The sequence below is a fragment of the Apaloderma vittatum genome, unplaced genomic scaffold (genome assembly GCF_000703405.1).
Source record: "Apaloderma vittatum isolate BGI_N311 unplaced genomic scaffold, ASM70340v1 scaffold10085, whole genome shotgun sequence".
Classification (NCBI taxonomy): Eukaryota; Metazoa; Chordata; class Aves; order Trogoniformes; family Trogonidae; genus Apaloderma; species Apaloderma vittatum.
The window spans coordinates 50,288-67,299 of NW_009716503.1; the positions used below are offsets into that span (position 1 = coordinate 50,288).

The 17,012-nt window shown below is 36.4% G+C and overlaps 1 protein-coding gene across 2 annotated transcripts in view; it reads left to right on the forward strand.

Annotated features, from left to right (window-relative positions):
* The window catches only part of PDS5A (PDS5, regulator of cohesion maintenance, homolog A (S. cerevisiae)), an 84,521-nt gene that overhangs the window by 50,224 nt on the left and 17,285 nt on the right, over positions 1-17,012 (forward strand). For both annotated transcript variants that reach the window (XM_009869558.1, XM_009869559.1), the window contains exons 11-24: positions 1,089-1,240; positions 4,424-4,537; positions 5,217-5,298; positions 6,004-6,052; positions 6,173-6,312; positions 7,484-7,599; positions 8,408-8,513; positions 9,982-10,142; positions 13,207-13,330; positions 14,483-14,641; positions 14,889-14,957; positions 15,626-15,762; positions 16,371-16,494; positions 16,750-16,954. In XM_009869558.1, the coding sequence (XP_009867860.1) occupies positions 1,089-1,240; positions 4,424-4,537; positions 5,217-5,298; positions 6,004-6,052; positions 6,173-6,312; positions 7,484-7,599; positions 8,408-8,513; positions 9,982-10,142; positions 13,207-13,330; positions 14,483-14,641; positions 14,889-14,957; positions 15,626-15,762; positions 16,371-16,494; positions 16,750-16,954 (1,738 nt within the window). The remainder of the gene's footprint in view (positions 1-1,088; positions 1,241-4,423; positions 4,538-5,216; positions 5,299-6,003; positions 6,053-6,172; positions 6,313-7,483; positions 7,600-8,407; positions 8,514-9,981; positions 10,143-13,206; positions 13,331-14,482; positions 14,642-14,888; positions 14,958-15,625; positions 15,763-16,370; positions 16,495-16,749; positions 16,955-17,012) is intronic.

The window sequence follows — 17,012 nt, forward strand, 5'->3', positions numbered from 1 at the left end:
ATATAGATCTGATGAAGCTGTTGCTTGCTTTGGAAGAGTATATCTGAATGGAGAAAAATACAAATACTTCTCTGAAAATGTTTCTCTGTCAGACCTTTATTTCTTTAAAATGTGCTTTAGATCACAATTGGTGCGAACAAATTCCTGCAGAGAATTTAAACAATGGCATTTGTTCATATCTAAAATTTTTCTGTGTTGCAAAAACTAAAGTATTATACTGTATACTGTCAAAGTCATTACCTGTAACTTGTGTTTTTAACATTTAAGAAATATATGATAAAATACGTATTTTTTTCCCCATCTTCTTGATACAACTTCTACAACTAGTGGTGTCTAAGCCTGCTGTGCTGACAGAAGTTATATTATCTTCAGGATTTTTCTTTTCTCAGTAAAACTATTAAGAAATTAAATGTGCAGTATCTCAGTGTTATTAACAAGTTTAACAAGATTGAAGAAGTTATGCACAGGGTGAATAATGGTTTCTAAATTTATGCTTGATAGGGTGAAATGATTTAAGCATTTTTAGTCCTTGGAATTCAAGGCCAAAATTGATATGTAGTGTGTTGTGGAAGAAATTCTCTACATTTGAATTTCATATATTTCTTTAAAATTGTGAAGGAAAAGAGGTTTCTTCTGAGGCTTTCTGTGTAAATCATTCAGTGGGAGAAACTATTCTCACTCAATTAATCCTCAGTCTGTTCTGGTATCATTCCTTCCACAAGTGAGCATAGGAGAGCTTATAGTTCTTGTCTGTAAAATGTTTAATAATGGGAGTTTTCCTGTTTATCCAAGGGGATAAAGTAGTGACCACCAAAAGCAAGGATGAGAACCCAGAAACTCCATCTGTGGATGTTGTAGTCTAGGGGGTTTTTAATTGTTTATTTGGGTTTTTTTTCCCCTGAATCCTTGGATTCTCATGTAAAGGCTCAAAACAGCATTTTTCAGCTTTTGAAATATCTAAATGTAGGAGGTCAGAATGTGGCCATTTTATCTTTGAAGCTTCTGAATCTTTACTGTATTTTGTATATATTTGATATTTATTTACCAAAACTGCTTCTTCATCTTCTTTTCATTTCTTCCTCCTCAAGTGGCGAGTAAGAAAAGAAGCTATGATGGGTCTTGCCCAGCTATACAAGAAGTATTGTCTTCATGCTGAGGCTGGAAAAGATGCTGCAGAGAAAGTGAGCTGGATAAAGGATAAACTTTTGCACATATATTATCAAAATAGCATTGATGACAAGTGAGTCAACCTAACCCTTCCTCATTTTAATTGTAAAGCCATAAGAGGTACTCTGAAAATATGCGCTTGTGTTGAGAAAACTGTTACATCAAATTATGTATTTGCGGTTTTAGGTATATTTAATCAATAATCATTGAGACATGTAGTCAGATATTCAGGATGGTTGATTCTCTGTTCATGTATTCCTTGTATTTACTGATGGACCTAAATCTGTGGTGTCAGGAGACTGTCGTTTACCAACTTTTGCATTTATTATACTCAGTTCTTGTTTGCCTAACTCCTTTCCTTAGGCTAGGGTGTTCAAAATCCATGATCTCTCAGTATTGTACATGTACGCACTATAGCACGTGCACAGACATCTCCTTTTGGTATGCTGTGTAGAAATGATTTCTTTACATAGAACAAAACTCAAAGAAATACCAGGGGTTCTTCTGCTGTTGTCTAGTCTTCCCTGTTTTGTCATTCAGTCCGTTTATTTGTTCAAATACTGTTTTAACTTAGAGAAGAGTATTTTGGCCACGATTTTGGAAGATAGTTTCCAACTCTCACTATTAGTTCTTGTCTTTTACGAGGAGAGCCAAGCTATGAGATCACACAAAGATAGAATTTCAGCCTAGGTTTTTAATACAGCAGACCTGGAAATTTCATTCTAGTATTTATTAGTATCTTACAGAGTCTGCTAACTCAGTATGTTTCGTGGTCTTACGGACTAGTCTGAACGGGCTATAAAGCTTCCTTCAGTTGCCGGTTACGACAATGAATTCTTACTGCTGCAGTAGTGAAGGCTCTCAGTTAATCTGACTGATCATCAGTGGGCCACAGTTACATAGTTAATTAGTTGCTGCCCTTTTTTAAAAAAAAAAAGTAAGAAAGATACGGTTATGAGGTGATACACACAGAAATTACACTGAAAGTCTGCTGAGGTAGAAGTTTCAAATAGTGAGTATTTAGGAGATCACATAATTTATACACAGCTAGTTCTGCATATGTATATGCATCAAATATGCTTTAATTAAGAAGTTTGGGTTTTTAGCATGTTCGTATCAGTACATGGAGTGAGCAGAGAATGAATCAAAGTTCCATAGTGAGTGGGGCAAATGTTTTCAGTATTCCTGCTCACAGGAAATGCAGAATGCCGTCAGGGAAACGAGGCAAGGTATTTTAAGGAACGATTGTCATCAAAGCTGAGTTTGTTTTTCTGATACGACTTCTGAAAGTATGATTAAGCCGTTGAAACTGGTCTTTTCATGAGTAGCTGAGTAGACATGCGTTGTATGCTGCTTGTTTTCTGGGTAAACACACTGAAAGGATCAGTGGCTTGATTTTTAGTGTTCCTCTAGTTCATTTTGGTACCCTGAATTTTAATGCAAATTTCACTAGTTTTTAAGGCTGACAGTTAAGTTCTTGCTCAGTCAGTCATACCATTGAGTTGGTTTCCTCATCTCAGAGTGGAGCAATAAGTGCGTTTCAGTGTTACCATTGCCCGAATTACAAAGTTAGTACTTTTAGCACCTGAAGAGCTGCAGAAATGCTTTTAAACACACAAGCATAGGAAAAAATTAGCCAACCTTGGCCTTTTTTCCTTCCATGATGAGGGAGAAGGATGAAAAGCAACAGTGAACAGCTGTCTGAGCCCTGGAGTATTTTCTGTTGTGTGCATGGGATAACATTTTCTTTCAAAAGATAGTAGCACAATATCACACAATATTCAGACGTGAAGTGGAATTGATGCTATCTGACTATTGATGCGCATGTCTGCTCACGACTGAGAACTTCTAACCGTAAGAAGTGCGTTATCACCTGTGTGCCCTGAGCTTCGTTGTTGTACAACACGAGCATAGGAAATGGGGTAAAATAATCACACCTTGAACAGTGCCCTCTTGACTGCTCTTCATATGCTAGCCAGTTACTTGGCTCACAGGAGAAAAACATGTCCCAGAGGTGTTCCCTATTTGTAAATCTTTACCCTAAGCAGCAGGGACCAGGGAAGCAGGCATGATGCAGTGTCACCATTTGTAGCTTTGCTAAAACATGTGTCTGTTCCTCAATTACTGAGAGAACTCTGCCTCAAGTCTCCTAGTATGTTAAACAGAGGTGGAGTACCCTGAGGTCTGAAGGTCCTGTGGCCCAAGCACTTTAGTTCTTGGAGTCATTGGTAGAAAAATGTACTTTTTAAAGGAAAAAAGATGAGCTTTATTTAATGCCAGCAGGGTGCCTTGAGGTAGCTGTATCCATATTTGTGATCATCCTTTTTTTCTTCCTTCTGCTTTGCCATCATGTCTCTTGAAATTTTCTTTCAGCAGAAATAAGGTGTACTTGACCTCTGCTGCCTTCTTATGGCCTTGGTACAAGGTGCTCCCAGAGTACTTACTAGGAATCATAGTGAAAAAGTTTTGTATATTCAAACACACAAAATGTTTGTATAGCTGAACATTGTGCACATCTGTTATTACTATGTATTAAAGTAGTGTGTGAGTGTTCTTTCATTTGGGGAGCCTATAATTGGGATGAACCATATAGAAGCATTTTTTAGTTGAAGTTTTATATTTTATGTAAAACACAAAATGTATAATTTTCTTAAAAAAGTAATTGGAGAATGTTTTTGCTGGTTTGGTTTGCTTTTAGTTTTCCTCTTGCTTCTTTTATTGTATGTGTTTTGGTGTTCTTTTGTCTCCACCTTTTAGTGGTGATTTTTAGAACAATAGATCATTGAGTAGTTTAAAATGTTGTAGTTTTTTCTTAAATACTGCAGTTTTATCTTAACCTTTTCCTTGAGGATGCTTCAGACTTTTACTTTTCCTCCCCCTCAAGTTATATTCTTGTATTCTTTCTCTGTTATTTGGGCTTTTTACTCTAGGTATCCCTTTCTCTTAAGCATGAGAGTGAACAAAGGGAGATTCTCTGAGCCTAAATAAACAAGAGAATTTGGATGATGACAAATAAATCAATTACTTTCTCTTAGAGGTGAAAATGAAAGATGGAAAAGATCTCAAGAAGCAGTTCTTGCAAATCTTCCTGTCAACAGCGCAAGGGATCTTTATAGACAAAGAAAAGACCACTTTTTTTTCTTCTCTGTTGAGATATCAAGTTTCAGTGACTTCTGATGTTTCTTGTTCTTTCAGTTTCGCTGAAAGATATTGCCACTTTTGGAAATGTTCAGGTTTTATCTCTTTTTTCCTGCAGATTGCTGGTAGAGAAAATCTTTGCTCAGTATCTTGTTCCTCACAATTTGGAAACAGAAGAGCGAATGAAGTGCTTGTACTATTTGTATGCTAGCTTGGATCCAAATGCTGTCAAGTGAGTATTGTATTATTATATTCAGCAAATTTTTGCTTTCTCGAGCTTCTCCAACATCTGTATTGTCTTAATTGTACTGTCAGGATTTAGATGAAAGTATAAGTAATTGATGCTTTGAGTTATTGAAAATAATGTTTCAAAAGATTTCCCTTTTATATGCAAACTCTACATGCCCATTAGACAAAAAAAATACCTTGATGTTTGAGACGAGTGGTTTTATCCATCCATTTTCATTCAGTGAGAACAAAGGGTTAAAAATGTGCAAATTTCTCATTTTTCTAATACAGTATCTAGTTTTCCTAATACAGAACACATCTAGGAAAACTGTTAATAGAGCAACTTCTAGTTTTGCTGTATATTAGGGTCTATGATGAAGTTATAACTGAATTCTTCTTGATAGTGGCCTGTTTTCTCTGTTGAAAATGTTATTTTCAAGATAATTTGTGTGTTTGTACGACATACTGTGGCTGTCCTGGGTATGTGAAATTGTTCCAAGTAGAATAATAAGAAAGGCGATGTTCAGTGAAAAGAGAAAATCAGTTCCACCTTGTTTGGAATTGTTATTTTTAATATTTGGCAGGTTGTGATTGTGCCTAGCAAATGTTTACTAGCACACCCAGCGTGTTCTTTTCACGAACAAATTGGTAAGGTTTTCTTTTCTGATTTTGTACTTTTGCAGAGCACTGAATGAGATGTGGAAGTGCCAGAACATGCTAAGGAGTCACGTACGAGAATTACTAGACTTGCACAAGCAGCCCACTGTACGGTTTTGAAAATAATAATGCTTTATCCAGTGGACCTGTTAGACTAATTTATTGGACTTTTTAAATAATACATGATTTTTTCAGCATGGTTTTACTATTATGTAGATTTCCATATGTAGACAATGTTCCACTCTCATTAAGTAAAATTGCTTTCAGTAATGTTTAAACGTATACAGCCTCCTTATGTTTATTTGATATTACTGATCGATAACTTCGGAAAATAAAATAATTTCCAAGTTTTTTGTTTGCTTTTGATAGGCCTTTTTGGAGAATGGAATATCTTGTAACATAAAGTAATTATTTGTTTATTTGAAAACGAATGGTTTTAAGTTTTTATACTGGAGGTTTACTCCTAAGTGTGTCTTCAAACTTGCAGAAACTTTAAATAGGGGCATTGCTTTGAGGTTGGGGGTGGTTGTGTGTTTGGGAGGGTTTTTTGATGTCTTTAGCAATTGATTTTGATCTATTATGTGAATTTTTGCAGTTCTTTGATATTGCAAGATTTTTCCCCTTTTTCTGTGTGTATGAGCTGCTGATGGTACTATTACGTTATTTTAGTCTTTATTCGTAAAACAAAACTATAAAACGTAAGATTCCAGAGTAGAATGTAGTGCTGCAGATGAACGAAAAGATTAACTGAAAGGTCTGTTTTGTAAAGGAGATATCACTGATTTGTTTGTTTGTTTTTGCTGTTGTCCTCAGTCAGAAGCAAACAGTGCTGCCATGTTTGGAAAGCTGATGACCATAGCAAGTAGGTGTTAATAAGTTCCATAAACTGTTACTACAGCATTCCTGGAAATTGTATTTCTATGAATCTTGCCATGCTGAACTGGCAAATCTATCTTATATTAAATTGTGTTTAATCATACAGAAAACCTTCCAGATCCTGGAAAAGCACAAGATTTTGTGAAGAAATTCAATCAGGTTCTAGGTGATGATGAGAAGCTGCGGTCCCAGCTTGAACTGTTAATCAGCCCTACATGTTCTTGTAAACAGGCAGATGTCTGTGTGGTAAGGAAAATATAATTTATCATCATCTTGCTTCCTAAGCAGACATTAGCTTTATTTCCTGGGATTATGAGCATCAAGCATAAAATCTAAAAGACTAATTTAAAAAAAATATGTTCTTTCAAATGTTTATTTTCTGGTAAGATTCCTAAACTTCTGACACTGATGAAACATGTTTGGGGTACCAGCAAGCCAAATATTAAACCCAGAACGTTATTTTGAGAGAGTGATCTCTCTCTCTGTGATGAAAATACACATCTTAATATTAAATAAGACTTTTACAGAGATTTACAGATTGTGCCAACAATTACACACTTAATCTTTTTTCATTATGATCTCAAAACAAAGTAAACAATTTCATTGGCAGAAATCACAATAGAGAGCATCAGCAAACAAACATAGTCGTCTTGGGTTTTGTGTAATAGCTCTGAAATTGTCCAGTGAAGGGAACAGAGTGACCTTCAGAATAATGTCCTGACCAGTTGGTGAAGAGAGTATGTCCTAGTTTGTAGGGTCTGCAGCATCCGACCCTTTTCAGTAAGTCATTTCTTGGAGATACTTTTAGACTTCTATTCAAAAAAAAAAGATATTTTCATCCACCTTCTGCTGGGTTTGCAGATGAATTTAATGTTCTTGACATTTTGGGCATTCAGAGGGGAAAACCTAATTTTTTGGATCTAAAACATTCATGGGCAAGTACCTAGGGTCTGAACATCTGTTGTCGCCGAGGCAGTGTAGTGCTTCCGCGCGTCTGCAGCAGTGTGGCTTTTAGTGGAGTTCATTTTGTTGTTGCTTATGAAATCTCACACATACAACAGGGTTATGGGTAGATTTATTTATTACTCTTGTCAACATATTTAAAATACATCTTCATTGCTCTTAGCTCTCCACTGATTCAGTTTTAGATCCAGCCTGCGGTTCCTTAAATTCTGAAGAACTCTCATCAGACACCTAAATGCAACTTTTCTTTAAATAGTTCAATATAGTATGTCTGCTTTCAATATAACATGATAAAGAAAGACTTGGGGATAACAACCAGCCTCCCTTAAAATATGTTTCACTGATTACATAGCCAATCTCTGTGGGTACAAAGTGGCTGTATTTAGCTTCTTCAGCATGCTTAAGAATTAAGTAAAATGAGAATAATTCTTGTTTTTATCTAACATTCTTGTAGAGAGAGATAGCCCGGAAACTTGCAAATCCTAAGCAGCCAACAAATCCTTTTCTGGAAATGGTCAAATTTCTTTTGGAAAGAATTGCCCCTGTACATATTGACTCAGAAGCCATTAGGTAAGTTTGAAAATTCATACTAACTCATGAATGATTATAAAGATTAATTAAAGGAAAAAAAATATTTTGTTTAGATTAGTCTATGTCCTACCAGTAAATATGCCTATTTAAAAAAATAAATAAATTATGTGAATGTCTTCGTTTCGAGCAGCATAGAGATTGCAGGGTTTGTTTGGTTTGGGGTTTTGTTTTGGGGTTGTTTGGTTTGGGGTTTCATTTTGTTTTTTTTTTATTTTGGGGTGTTTTTGAGGGGGGAGTACTTATTTGCAGTGTTGTCTGCAAATGATTTAAAATAATATAGTAGTTGTTCCCAGCAAAACTGCTATTTTTAGAGCTCAAGGTGAAAATTGTGATCTTAATTTTCACATAGTTAACTGCAGCAGTCTTTCATATAGCGTTTGAATTAATCAGCTTTTGTGGGATTGTGTAAGAGAATGTTTGGATTTCTTTTGAGACTTGTCTGGCAACCTAATTACATTCTGAATCTCATGCAACTATGTGTTGATCTAAATGCTGCAAACGTGGTGGCATTTTGGGGGATTTCTTTTTCCCTAAAGAATTTATTTTGCAGAAAACTAAGTCAGAAGGAAAAGGAATAATGGAATAGCTTGATTAAAAAACCCAGTCAAACAAACTGCAAAAAAACACTAAAAACATGAACCAAACACTACAACAGCTCACCGCTCAATGGTCTGTTGCCATCCCTTTATTTATTGTCAAAGCCAGGTATTCTTGCTGATTATCCTCAGTCTTTAGCATTGTATGTTGTCACATTCATTTGCCTTTTTCTATTTGTATTTTATTTCAGTGCACTAGTAAAACTAATGAATAAATCAATAGAGGGGACAGCTGATGATGAAGAGGAGGGTGTAAGTCCTGATACTGCTATTCGTGCAGGACTTGAACTTCTCAAGGTAATCTACAAAATGCAGATGTAGTTTGTAACAGAAAGGACAAAAGTGGTGTGAGTAACGAATTAATGCTAGTATGGTTTTAATAGTTATTATTTAGTTAATTACTTATTTAATGTTTGAAGATGTTTGGTTATTACTACTCACTTGAGAAAACAATAATGAAAGAGATGGGTTTTGAAAGAAGCATGTTTTGAAAAGGGTACCAAGAGCTGAAATATGCATGTTAAAGCAGAAATTAGTTTTGGCTTAGAGAGGTCACATAACAGAAGGTGCAGACGTACAGTGAGAGAAAAATGGAAATTAGGACAAGCGCATTCTTTGAGGCCTGCATGAAACTGGAAGGAAAAGCAAGGAATAAACTCAAAGCCAAGTTATGTAGAGGAGAAAAAAAAAAAAGGGATGTTGTTCTCAGTGGTGATGAGAAATAGCTGCGAGAGACAGAAGGATTTTAAATATCTGGAAAACATCTGTGGTGATTTTGGCAGTTCACTAATGAGACTTTATTTTTCAATATGTTACAAAGGGCAGTATAAAATACAGGAGGGAATGGAGGGGTAGGTGTACATAATTAAAGTGAGACTTTTCAGAAGTGTGAATGAATGAGGTGATGTTTATGGAGACATACCACACCAAATTTGGTAATGGCAGCCATGGTAGAAATAGTTGCACAGAAGTATGTGGGGAAGTAATGTCTGTTTGCTAATGTAGCTCAGAAAAGAAATGTGCCAGGGTTCAAGATTTTGTTGCTGTTACATGGATGTCTCTGAAAATGTTATTTCACCCATCGATACTCACGCAAGTAGGCAATTCTGATCAAAGAATCCAAGATAAGATAAATTCTAAGAATACAGGAAGTACATGCAACTTTTCATTGTTCTCCCTACCCTGTGTTATCTGAACTTTACTTAATATAGTTTTGCTTTGGGATAACCTTTTGTTCTTTCTTGTCCTGCCTTGAATCTCTGCATTCTTAGTTTCTTATATGACGTTTGTCCTATTTAGCAGAGTGTGTTATATTTCATTAGCCTTAGATTAAAAGGTTGGTAATCTGTGTTTTGTTTGTATGTATCTTAACAGTCTTGATTGTTTTTTCTGGTGAGAGGCTATAGATTCTGGAGAAATTAAGATTTCAGTTTAGTTAAACTAAGTTGAAAAAAGTATTCTTAAGTAGACTGAAATATAAAAAAATACTCTTGATTAAGTGTTCACTTTAAATATGTTTATATATTCAAATAATTTAGTATCTTACAAAATACTTGGAGGAGAGGAAGACCTGAGCATAGGTGAATTTATTTGAAAATGCTTATGCAACCTTCTCCAAAATGCAGTTATTGAATGTAATAGTCTCATATGAGTATGTAATAGCTATTTATGGTGATAGTAATACTCATAAACAGCCATAATGTTGGGGTTTCGACAATTTAGTTACCATGAATAAATATACCTTTGTCTTAATGTGTATCTGCAGGTTCTGTCCTTTACACATCCTACCTCGTTCCACTCTGCGGAGACCTACGAGTCTCTGCTGCAATGCCTCAGGATGGAAGATGATAAGGTAGCTGAGGCAGCCATACAGATTTTCAGAAACACGGGTCACAAAATAGAAACAGACTTGCCACAGATAAGATCGTGAGTGTATTTCTTTACGTGTTGCTTTTTGTACCTGGAATTCTGCCTCTTGGTAGTTTATTCATTATAACTTTATAGTCTTCTACCTGTGGACAGCTTCTCTTCCATCACTTTGTATTTCTTCACTGCCTTTCTGTCTCTTCATTTTTAAATTCTGCATTCTTACAATTTTTGTGTATTTATTGAAGATGTTACTACTTCTTAAAAACCTTGTAACAGACAAATGAAAAATGGCGTCAGCATGTTTCCCAGGTTACAAAATAAGCAACAGCAAAAATATGGTGAAGATGTAATTCTTTGGCATCATTTCTACACATGTCTGTCCTTCGCACAGTTTTTCTATCTTTGTAAGAATGAAAATATAATTTCTGATGGTTAACAGCTCTGTTTGTTAAGAAACAAGTTGGGAAACAAGATCCAAAAGCAGGCGTGAATTTCTGACAAAGAATAATTGGCTGTCTCTAAGTCATTATGAAATTCACGCTTTAACTGCTGATTAAAGATGCATAATCTACTAGGTATTCACAGACTATTTAAAACCTTGTGGGTAACATCTAAATCCTTAAAATTAGCCTGCTAGCAACTAACTAATCCAGATTATAAAGCACGAGTTTTAAGTTCTCATGTATGGAAATAGCACCTCCAGTATTACCATGTCGAAACACATACCTATGAACACCTTGCCTTCTCAGTGATTCGAAGGTGTAACCTCAGCGATTCTTATGGATTTGAATCAAATTTTAGGCAAAAGAAAAATGTTAGAAGTTCACATATGATATGTCTTTTAAGGTATTTGTAGGAGTGAAGAGAAGGAAAAGCCCACCAATCCCCATTGTCGTTATAGTTACCAGTATAGTCCCAATTGTCTGTAATTCCCTACCAGAGTTTCGTCAAGACTGTGCATTGCTGAGGTGTATAATCTGCTGTCAAAGGAGCTGGTATGACTGATACTTCTCTTGGCTCCATGCCTTAGCCAGGTATTGCTGAAGTATAGTCTGGGCAGCGTCAAATAACTTAAAAATCTGTCAAAATGGAGGTCTAGCCCTTGGCGTGGTTTGCAGACACGTCAGGTTAATGTTCTGAAAGCCAAAACCAGGCCAGTGTTTACACTGATGCAAAGGAAAACTAGTCTGAGGACAAGTAGATCTTCCAGAAATCTCTATCATAAATGAAACGTATGAGGACCGTTTGAAGGAGTTGGGTCTGTTTAGTTTGAGGAAGAGGAGGCTGAGGGGAGACCTCATCACTCTCTACAACTACCTGAAAGGACATTGTAGAGAGGCTGGTGCTGGTCTCTTTTCTCGGGTAATTAGTGACCGAACTAGAGGGAATGGCTTCAAGATTAAACAAGGTAGGTTTAGACTGGACACTAGGAAGAAGTTCTTCACGGAAGGAGTTGTGGGATATTGGAACAGGCTGCCCAGGGAGGTGGTTGAGTCACCATCCCTGGATGTTTTTAAGCATCGCTTGGATGTGGTGTTGAGTGATAATGGTCTAGGGGTGAACTTGCGAGTAGGGTTAATGGTCGGACACGATGATCCCAAGGGTCTTTTCCAACCTGGATGATTCTGTGATTCTGTGAAAAGTTTGATTTAATCGTGAAGATAGTTTGTTTCCAGTGACCTGTTTTTTTGGGGTTGGTTTTTTTTTCCTAAACCCCTTGTGTGAGCAGGCTGCCTGCTGAAGTGGCTGCCTGTGTGAAGTGGTGTTCACCAGCAGTAGCCCTAGTTCTTCCCCATACAGAAAATGGATAGATTTGTTTATGGACGAGGACTGCCATACAACTCTGGAGTCTGGTGGAAGCACTGGCCATGCCCAAAGAGAGCACAGACCTCACGTAAACTTGTAAACATGTAAAGGTGCATGTAAACCTGTCAGGTTTCACTTTTTTGCTGGTCTGTGTCAGCTGGGGTGTGATGAGGTTTGGTTTGTAACTGATGCACTAACACTTGGCAAAGGCTCATTAAAGTGCTTGTGCTTACCCGATGAAAATGGTACATTAGGCACGGAAGCTTATTTTCACTGTAGGTTTTACTGAATTTTTGCTCTTTTGCTGCTTCTTTAATCGAACTCATGGAATCTCAGTAGGTTTGAGAAGAGATTTTCTCCTGCTTTAGGATACTGTTAACATTTTTCTAGGGGTCTTTTGTTTGCTTGAGGGTTTTGTGTGGTTTTTGAGAAAACTGAGGCTTAATTCTTTCAACCATGCAAGCTCTTCTTCCACCTCTTATTCCTGATTTTGATCATGTAGAATGTGTCGGTGAAGGCTGGGTGCCTGTACTGAACGCTGAATTGTTACTGAGCCTTTCAAGGAAGCAAGAGACTTTTTTATATTTCTGCATCAGATGCTTTCTAGGCAATTCTGTTTTCTTGTGTCACTTGCTGGGTTAGTTGTGAGGTAAACCTCACGAGTTAATGTCTCAGACTGTGAGCTCTCAGGAGACAGCTCTGCCTTCCAGCGTGCTCTCAGGAGTGGAACCAAACAGTCTGAGCAACCTCAACCTGGTCTCCAGAGTGGCTTCTGCCCTCCTCTTTCCTTCGGTGGCCTTTGAACAGCAGATGGATTTAGGGAATTCAGGTGCAAAAGCTCTGAACAAAGCAGTTGTTCACTTGGGTGTACATTGTGATTAAAAACTTAAAGCAGTAAAGGCCTATAAACACGCTGATGTTTAATGGTTATTCCTAAGTTTCATAAATTTTCCTAAGCCATGTCACTTCCAAGCTTGGATAACAAGCCCAGGAGTTTACCCTAGCTGAACCTGTCAGGTTCCCTCCACCTTATATTTGGCTTCCTAAACAGCCTTATTTTCATCATTATTTTCTTTCATGTTGGATTTTTTCCCTGGGGGCTTTTTTCTGCTTAAATGTGTACAGTCAGATGTTCAACAAGTGTGACTAAATACTATTCCATCCTGCTATTCACTTTGATTATGATCTTTCCTGAACAGACTTCAAAGGAATGCTTGATTTATAAGACGTGGAGAATAGATTTGTACAGGTGAAAAGCTTGTATTTTTTGTAGATTGCAAATTGCATTTTGAAGTATTTTGTTTAATGTTCACAGAACACTAATTCCGATTTTGCATCAGAAAGCAAAAAGAGGCACTCCTCATCAGGCAAAACAAGCTGTTCACTGTATACATGCCATATTTTCAAATAAAGAAGTGCAACTTGCGCAGATCTTTGAGGTATATCTTGCTTTTTTTAAAAATATTTGTTTCTGTTGTTCCTAATTGATACTAGTAATTAACACTAGTTTAATTCATGCTGTTTCGGAACAGATAACAATTTATGAGGTCAGGAAGCCTACAGGTGCATGTTATTCAAGATAAGTCATTAATTTTACAATAGCAAATTATTGATGTTTGTGTCTTTACATTCACAGTTTTGTAATATTCTGATGTCTGGTGAGGTACTCGTTTTTTTTCTACTCAGGAATAGTTAGGGGGAAGTAAGCTAAATATGCTAGAAAGATCTACACTGAATCATGAGGACACGTTTAGCAGATACTGAATGAGAGATAATGTCCTCTACTTTCAAACTGTGTTAAATTACCGTGCTTTTGAAGGTCTTTGCACATACAGCATTTTCTCACTGGGGAAGTTAGTGCAGAATAACGAGTAAGCTCAGACATCAGCTTACTGCTCACTTACTGCTTGCTTAGACAAGTTGTAAAGCCAAGAGTCACCTTATACAGAGCAGAAAGGTTATTACTTTTTGCTGTAATCTCTTAAATAATAACATTATTAATCTGCACTTGTAAAATATCTTAGGTTCTTAATCTTAGCTGTCTTTGAACCTATGCATAATTCAGAAGTGTGAAAAGCTTTGAATTAAGCTTACAGAGTTTGATCTCTGCTTAGACTTCTGTGGGAGTGCATGTTCCCTCCCTAATACCAGAATACGATTTGAGGTTGCTACAGCAGCGTGGAATTATCCTGGTGACTGTTACCTGGAGTGGAAGTAGTGATCACTAATAGAAATGGATTTTTTTGCCTGCTGTTATTTTCTGCTGTTTGCACCTATGATTCAGGTTTTCACAACTCCTGAATAGAATTGAGTCAGACTTTTTTCCCCTATCTCCCAGGTTTGAATGTGATTTACTGTTAAAACAGGCAGAGAATATAAAATTTGTTCTATCCTTATCTCATGTGAGATTCTTGCTTACTCTAATAATTAGGAAATCACATTCTTTCTGCATTTTGATTTGCTAGCTTTATTAATTCTTATGGAAAAACTGAAAAAGTTATCAGCAATCTAGCAGTAAAATAAATGATTTTTAGGCATGCTAGCTTACTTACCTGTAGTTCAGTTTTGAATTATTTTTCTTTCTTCCTCAGCCTCTTAGTAGAAGTTTGAATGCTGATGTACCAGAACAACTTATAACTCCATTAGTCTCATTGGGTCATATTTCTATGTTGGCTCCAGACCAGTTTGCTTCTCCAATGAAATCTGTTGTTGCAAATTTCATTGTGAAAGATCTCCTAATGAATGACAGGGTAAGATTTTCTTTTTTTGGTAAGTCCTTACTATTCTGTTTGCCTGCTGTTAACTCCATGGGGAATAGAGCTTTTTTTGTTAAATGAGTCAATAAGGGAATGTTCTATAAATGGCTAGTACAGTGATAATTGCATTAAAGATGATCTTTGTGTGAAAGAAAGCTTAGTCCATGATTCCTTTACATTTTCACTTCTGAATTTTCTGTATGGGTTGAACCAGTTCTTAAACTTACATGAATATCTGTAGTCAACAGGTGAGAAAAATGGAAAATTGTGGTCTCCAGATGAAGAAGTTTCTCCAGAAGTACTAGCAAAGGTGAATGATCTTCTGCCACTAATAATTTGAGATTAAAAATTTATAGTTTTTCAAGTTGTGCAGCGGAGAGTGTTTGAATAAATTCCTTTGACTACTTTTGTATTAGTCTCCTTGGAATATGCAGTTTGCTAGAGTTTTTATCGATTACACACACAGTTGTAGAACTGGTAGAAACTATGCATTTTGGTGTCTTCACTTAGCAATATTAATTATGCTGAATGTTGAACAAATTAAGAGATTCAAGTTTTACCGTTTCTTACAAGAAAGGTAATTTGTCTTTACCAACTGTGTACAGATTTGAAATAAATTGAGACCCTGGTGACTTTTATTCATTCATCTCTATATGCTATTTACTATGAATCAAATTACAGCCATTTCTAGAAATGCTTATCTAGTTGCTCTTATTTTCAGTCATGTAGCAAGTATCCTGCATCCTCTGGATGCATTTGTGAGAAGACACTGAAGCATAGTTGAAATGTCCAGATGTCACAAAGATTTCTGCTTCCTTCTTCGCCCTGTAAATGTTTACTGCTTCATTCTGTTCCTTTAAAAACGTATCAGCTCTAATAAATAGGAGTCTATGGAAATTTCAGTTTGACAGCAGTAGGTGTTAGTGCCTTACCAGCTTTAGGAAATAAGTTCATTGTTGATTTGTTCATGTTTGATAGGTGCAAGCAATTAAACTTTTGGTACGTTGGCTGCTGGGTATGAAAAACAACCAGTCGAAATCTGCAAATTCCACACTCCGGTTATTATCAGCTATGCTTGTCAGTGAAGGAGACTTGACAGAACAGAAGCGAATCAGGTCAGATTTCTTTCCTTTCATACTTCCATCAGTTTTGTTGTAGAATTTCAAAGAATGTTAATTCTTCTGGAGCCCTTTTTGAATTTTAAGGTCAGCGCAGTGTTAGAAGGCAGATCTGGTTGGAGTTTTAATAGTAGGAGTGGAATGGCAGTATAAAAATATGTTCGACACTCCCTCTTTTTTTGAATTTACTAATAACGTAGCTCAGAACCGTGTAGCTATCTTGACAGTAGAAGACCTAGAGAATAAAAGATCTGCAGGTCTTTGTAAGCAATTGAGTGGTGAGATTAGTGCACTTCATTCAACAGTAAGGTAACTTTGCACCTCATCTTCATTTTGAGGGTGAAGGAAGGAATAAGAAAATACATGGCAAAAGTGTTGCTTTCATTTAGGCAGTGATATGAAAATGAGAAACTTCACTCTTTTTTTTTTTTAGTGGGGAAGGCAAAGCACCTTATTTTCACAAATTTCGTTGGGTTCATTTAGCTTGATCTGAAGCTAACAGACTGATCTGGTCAGAGAAAAACTTAATTGCTCTGACATGCAAGTAATTTAAGGATAATTGTAGTGAGTTATGAGGTTTTTTTTTCTCTCTCATGTTTGTGTAGTAAATCAGATATGTCTCGACTGCGATTAGCTGCTGGTAGTGCAATAATGAAGCTTGCACAGGAACCCTGTTACCATGAAATAATTACCCCAGAACAGTTCCAGCTCTGTGCACTTGTCATTAATGTAAGTAACTGCATTTGAAGTGACTTTTAATTAATTAATTGAGTTCATAGTCTTCACGTGTGAGCTTTTTTTGCTGCTACACTGAGCATTTTCTATTCCTCACTGCAGCTTTCAAAAGAGTTGTTGAAATTTCAAATATTTATTGTCCTGCACCTGGTGATATTTTTAAAATGTCTTCTCAATGCCTCCCCTCCTTTATTTTTAATTAAGACTAAGATTTTTATTGTTGAATTCTTATGTTTTGTGTTGCTATAGGATGAGTGCTACCAAGTGAGGCAGATATTTGCCCAGAAACTGCATAAGGCACTTGTGAAATTACTGCTCCCTTTGGAATATATGGCAATCTTTGCTTTGTGTGCCAAAGACCCTGTGAAAGAGAGAAGAGCACATGCCAGACAGTGCTTGCTCAAAAACATCAGTATACGAAGAGAATATATTAAGCAGAATCCTATGGCTAACGGTTAGTATTTCAGTAAAACTTTTAAGAATAGAGCAGTTAAATAATAAACTGGAAGGAA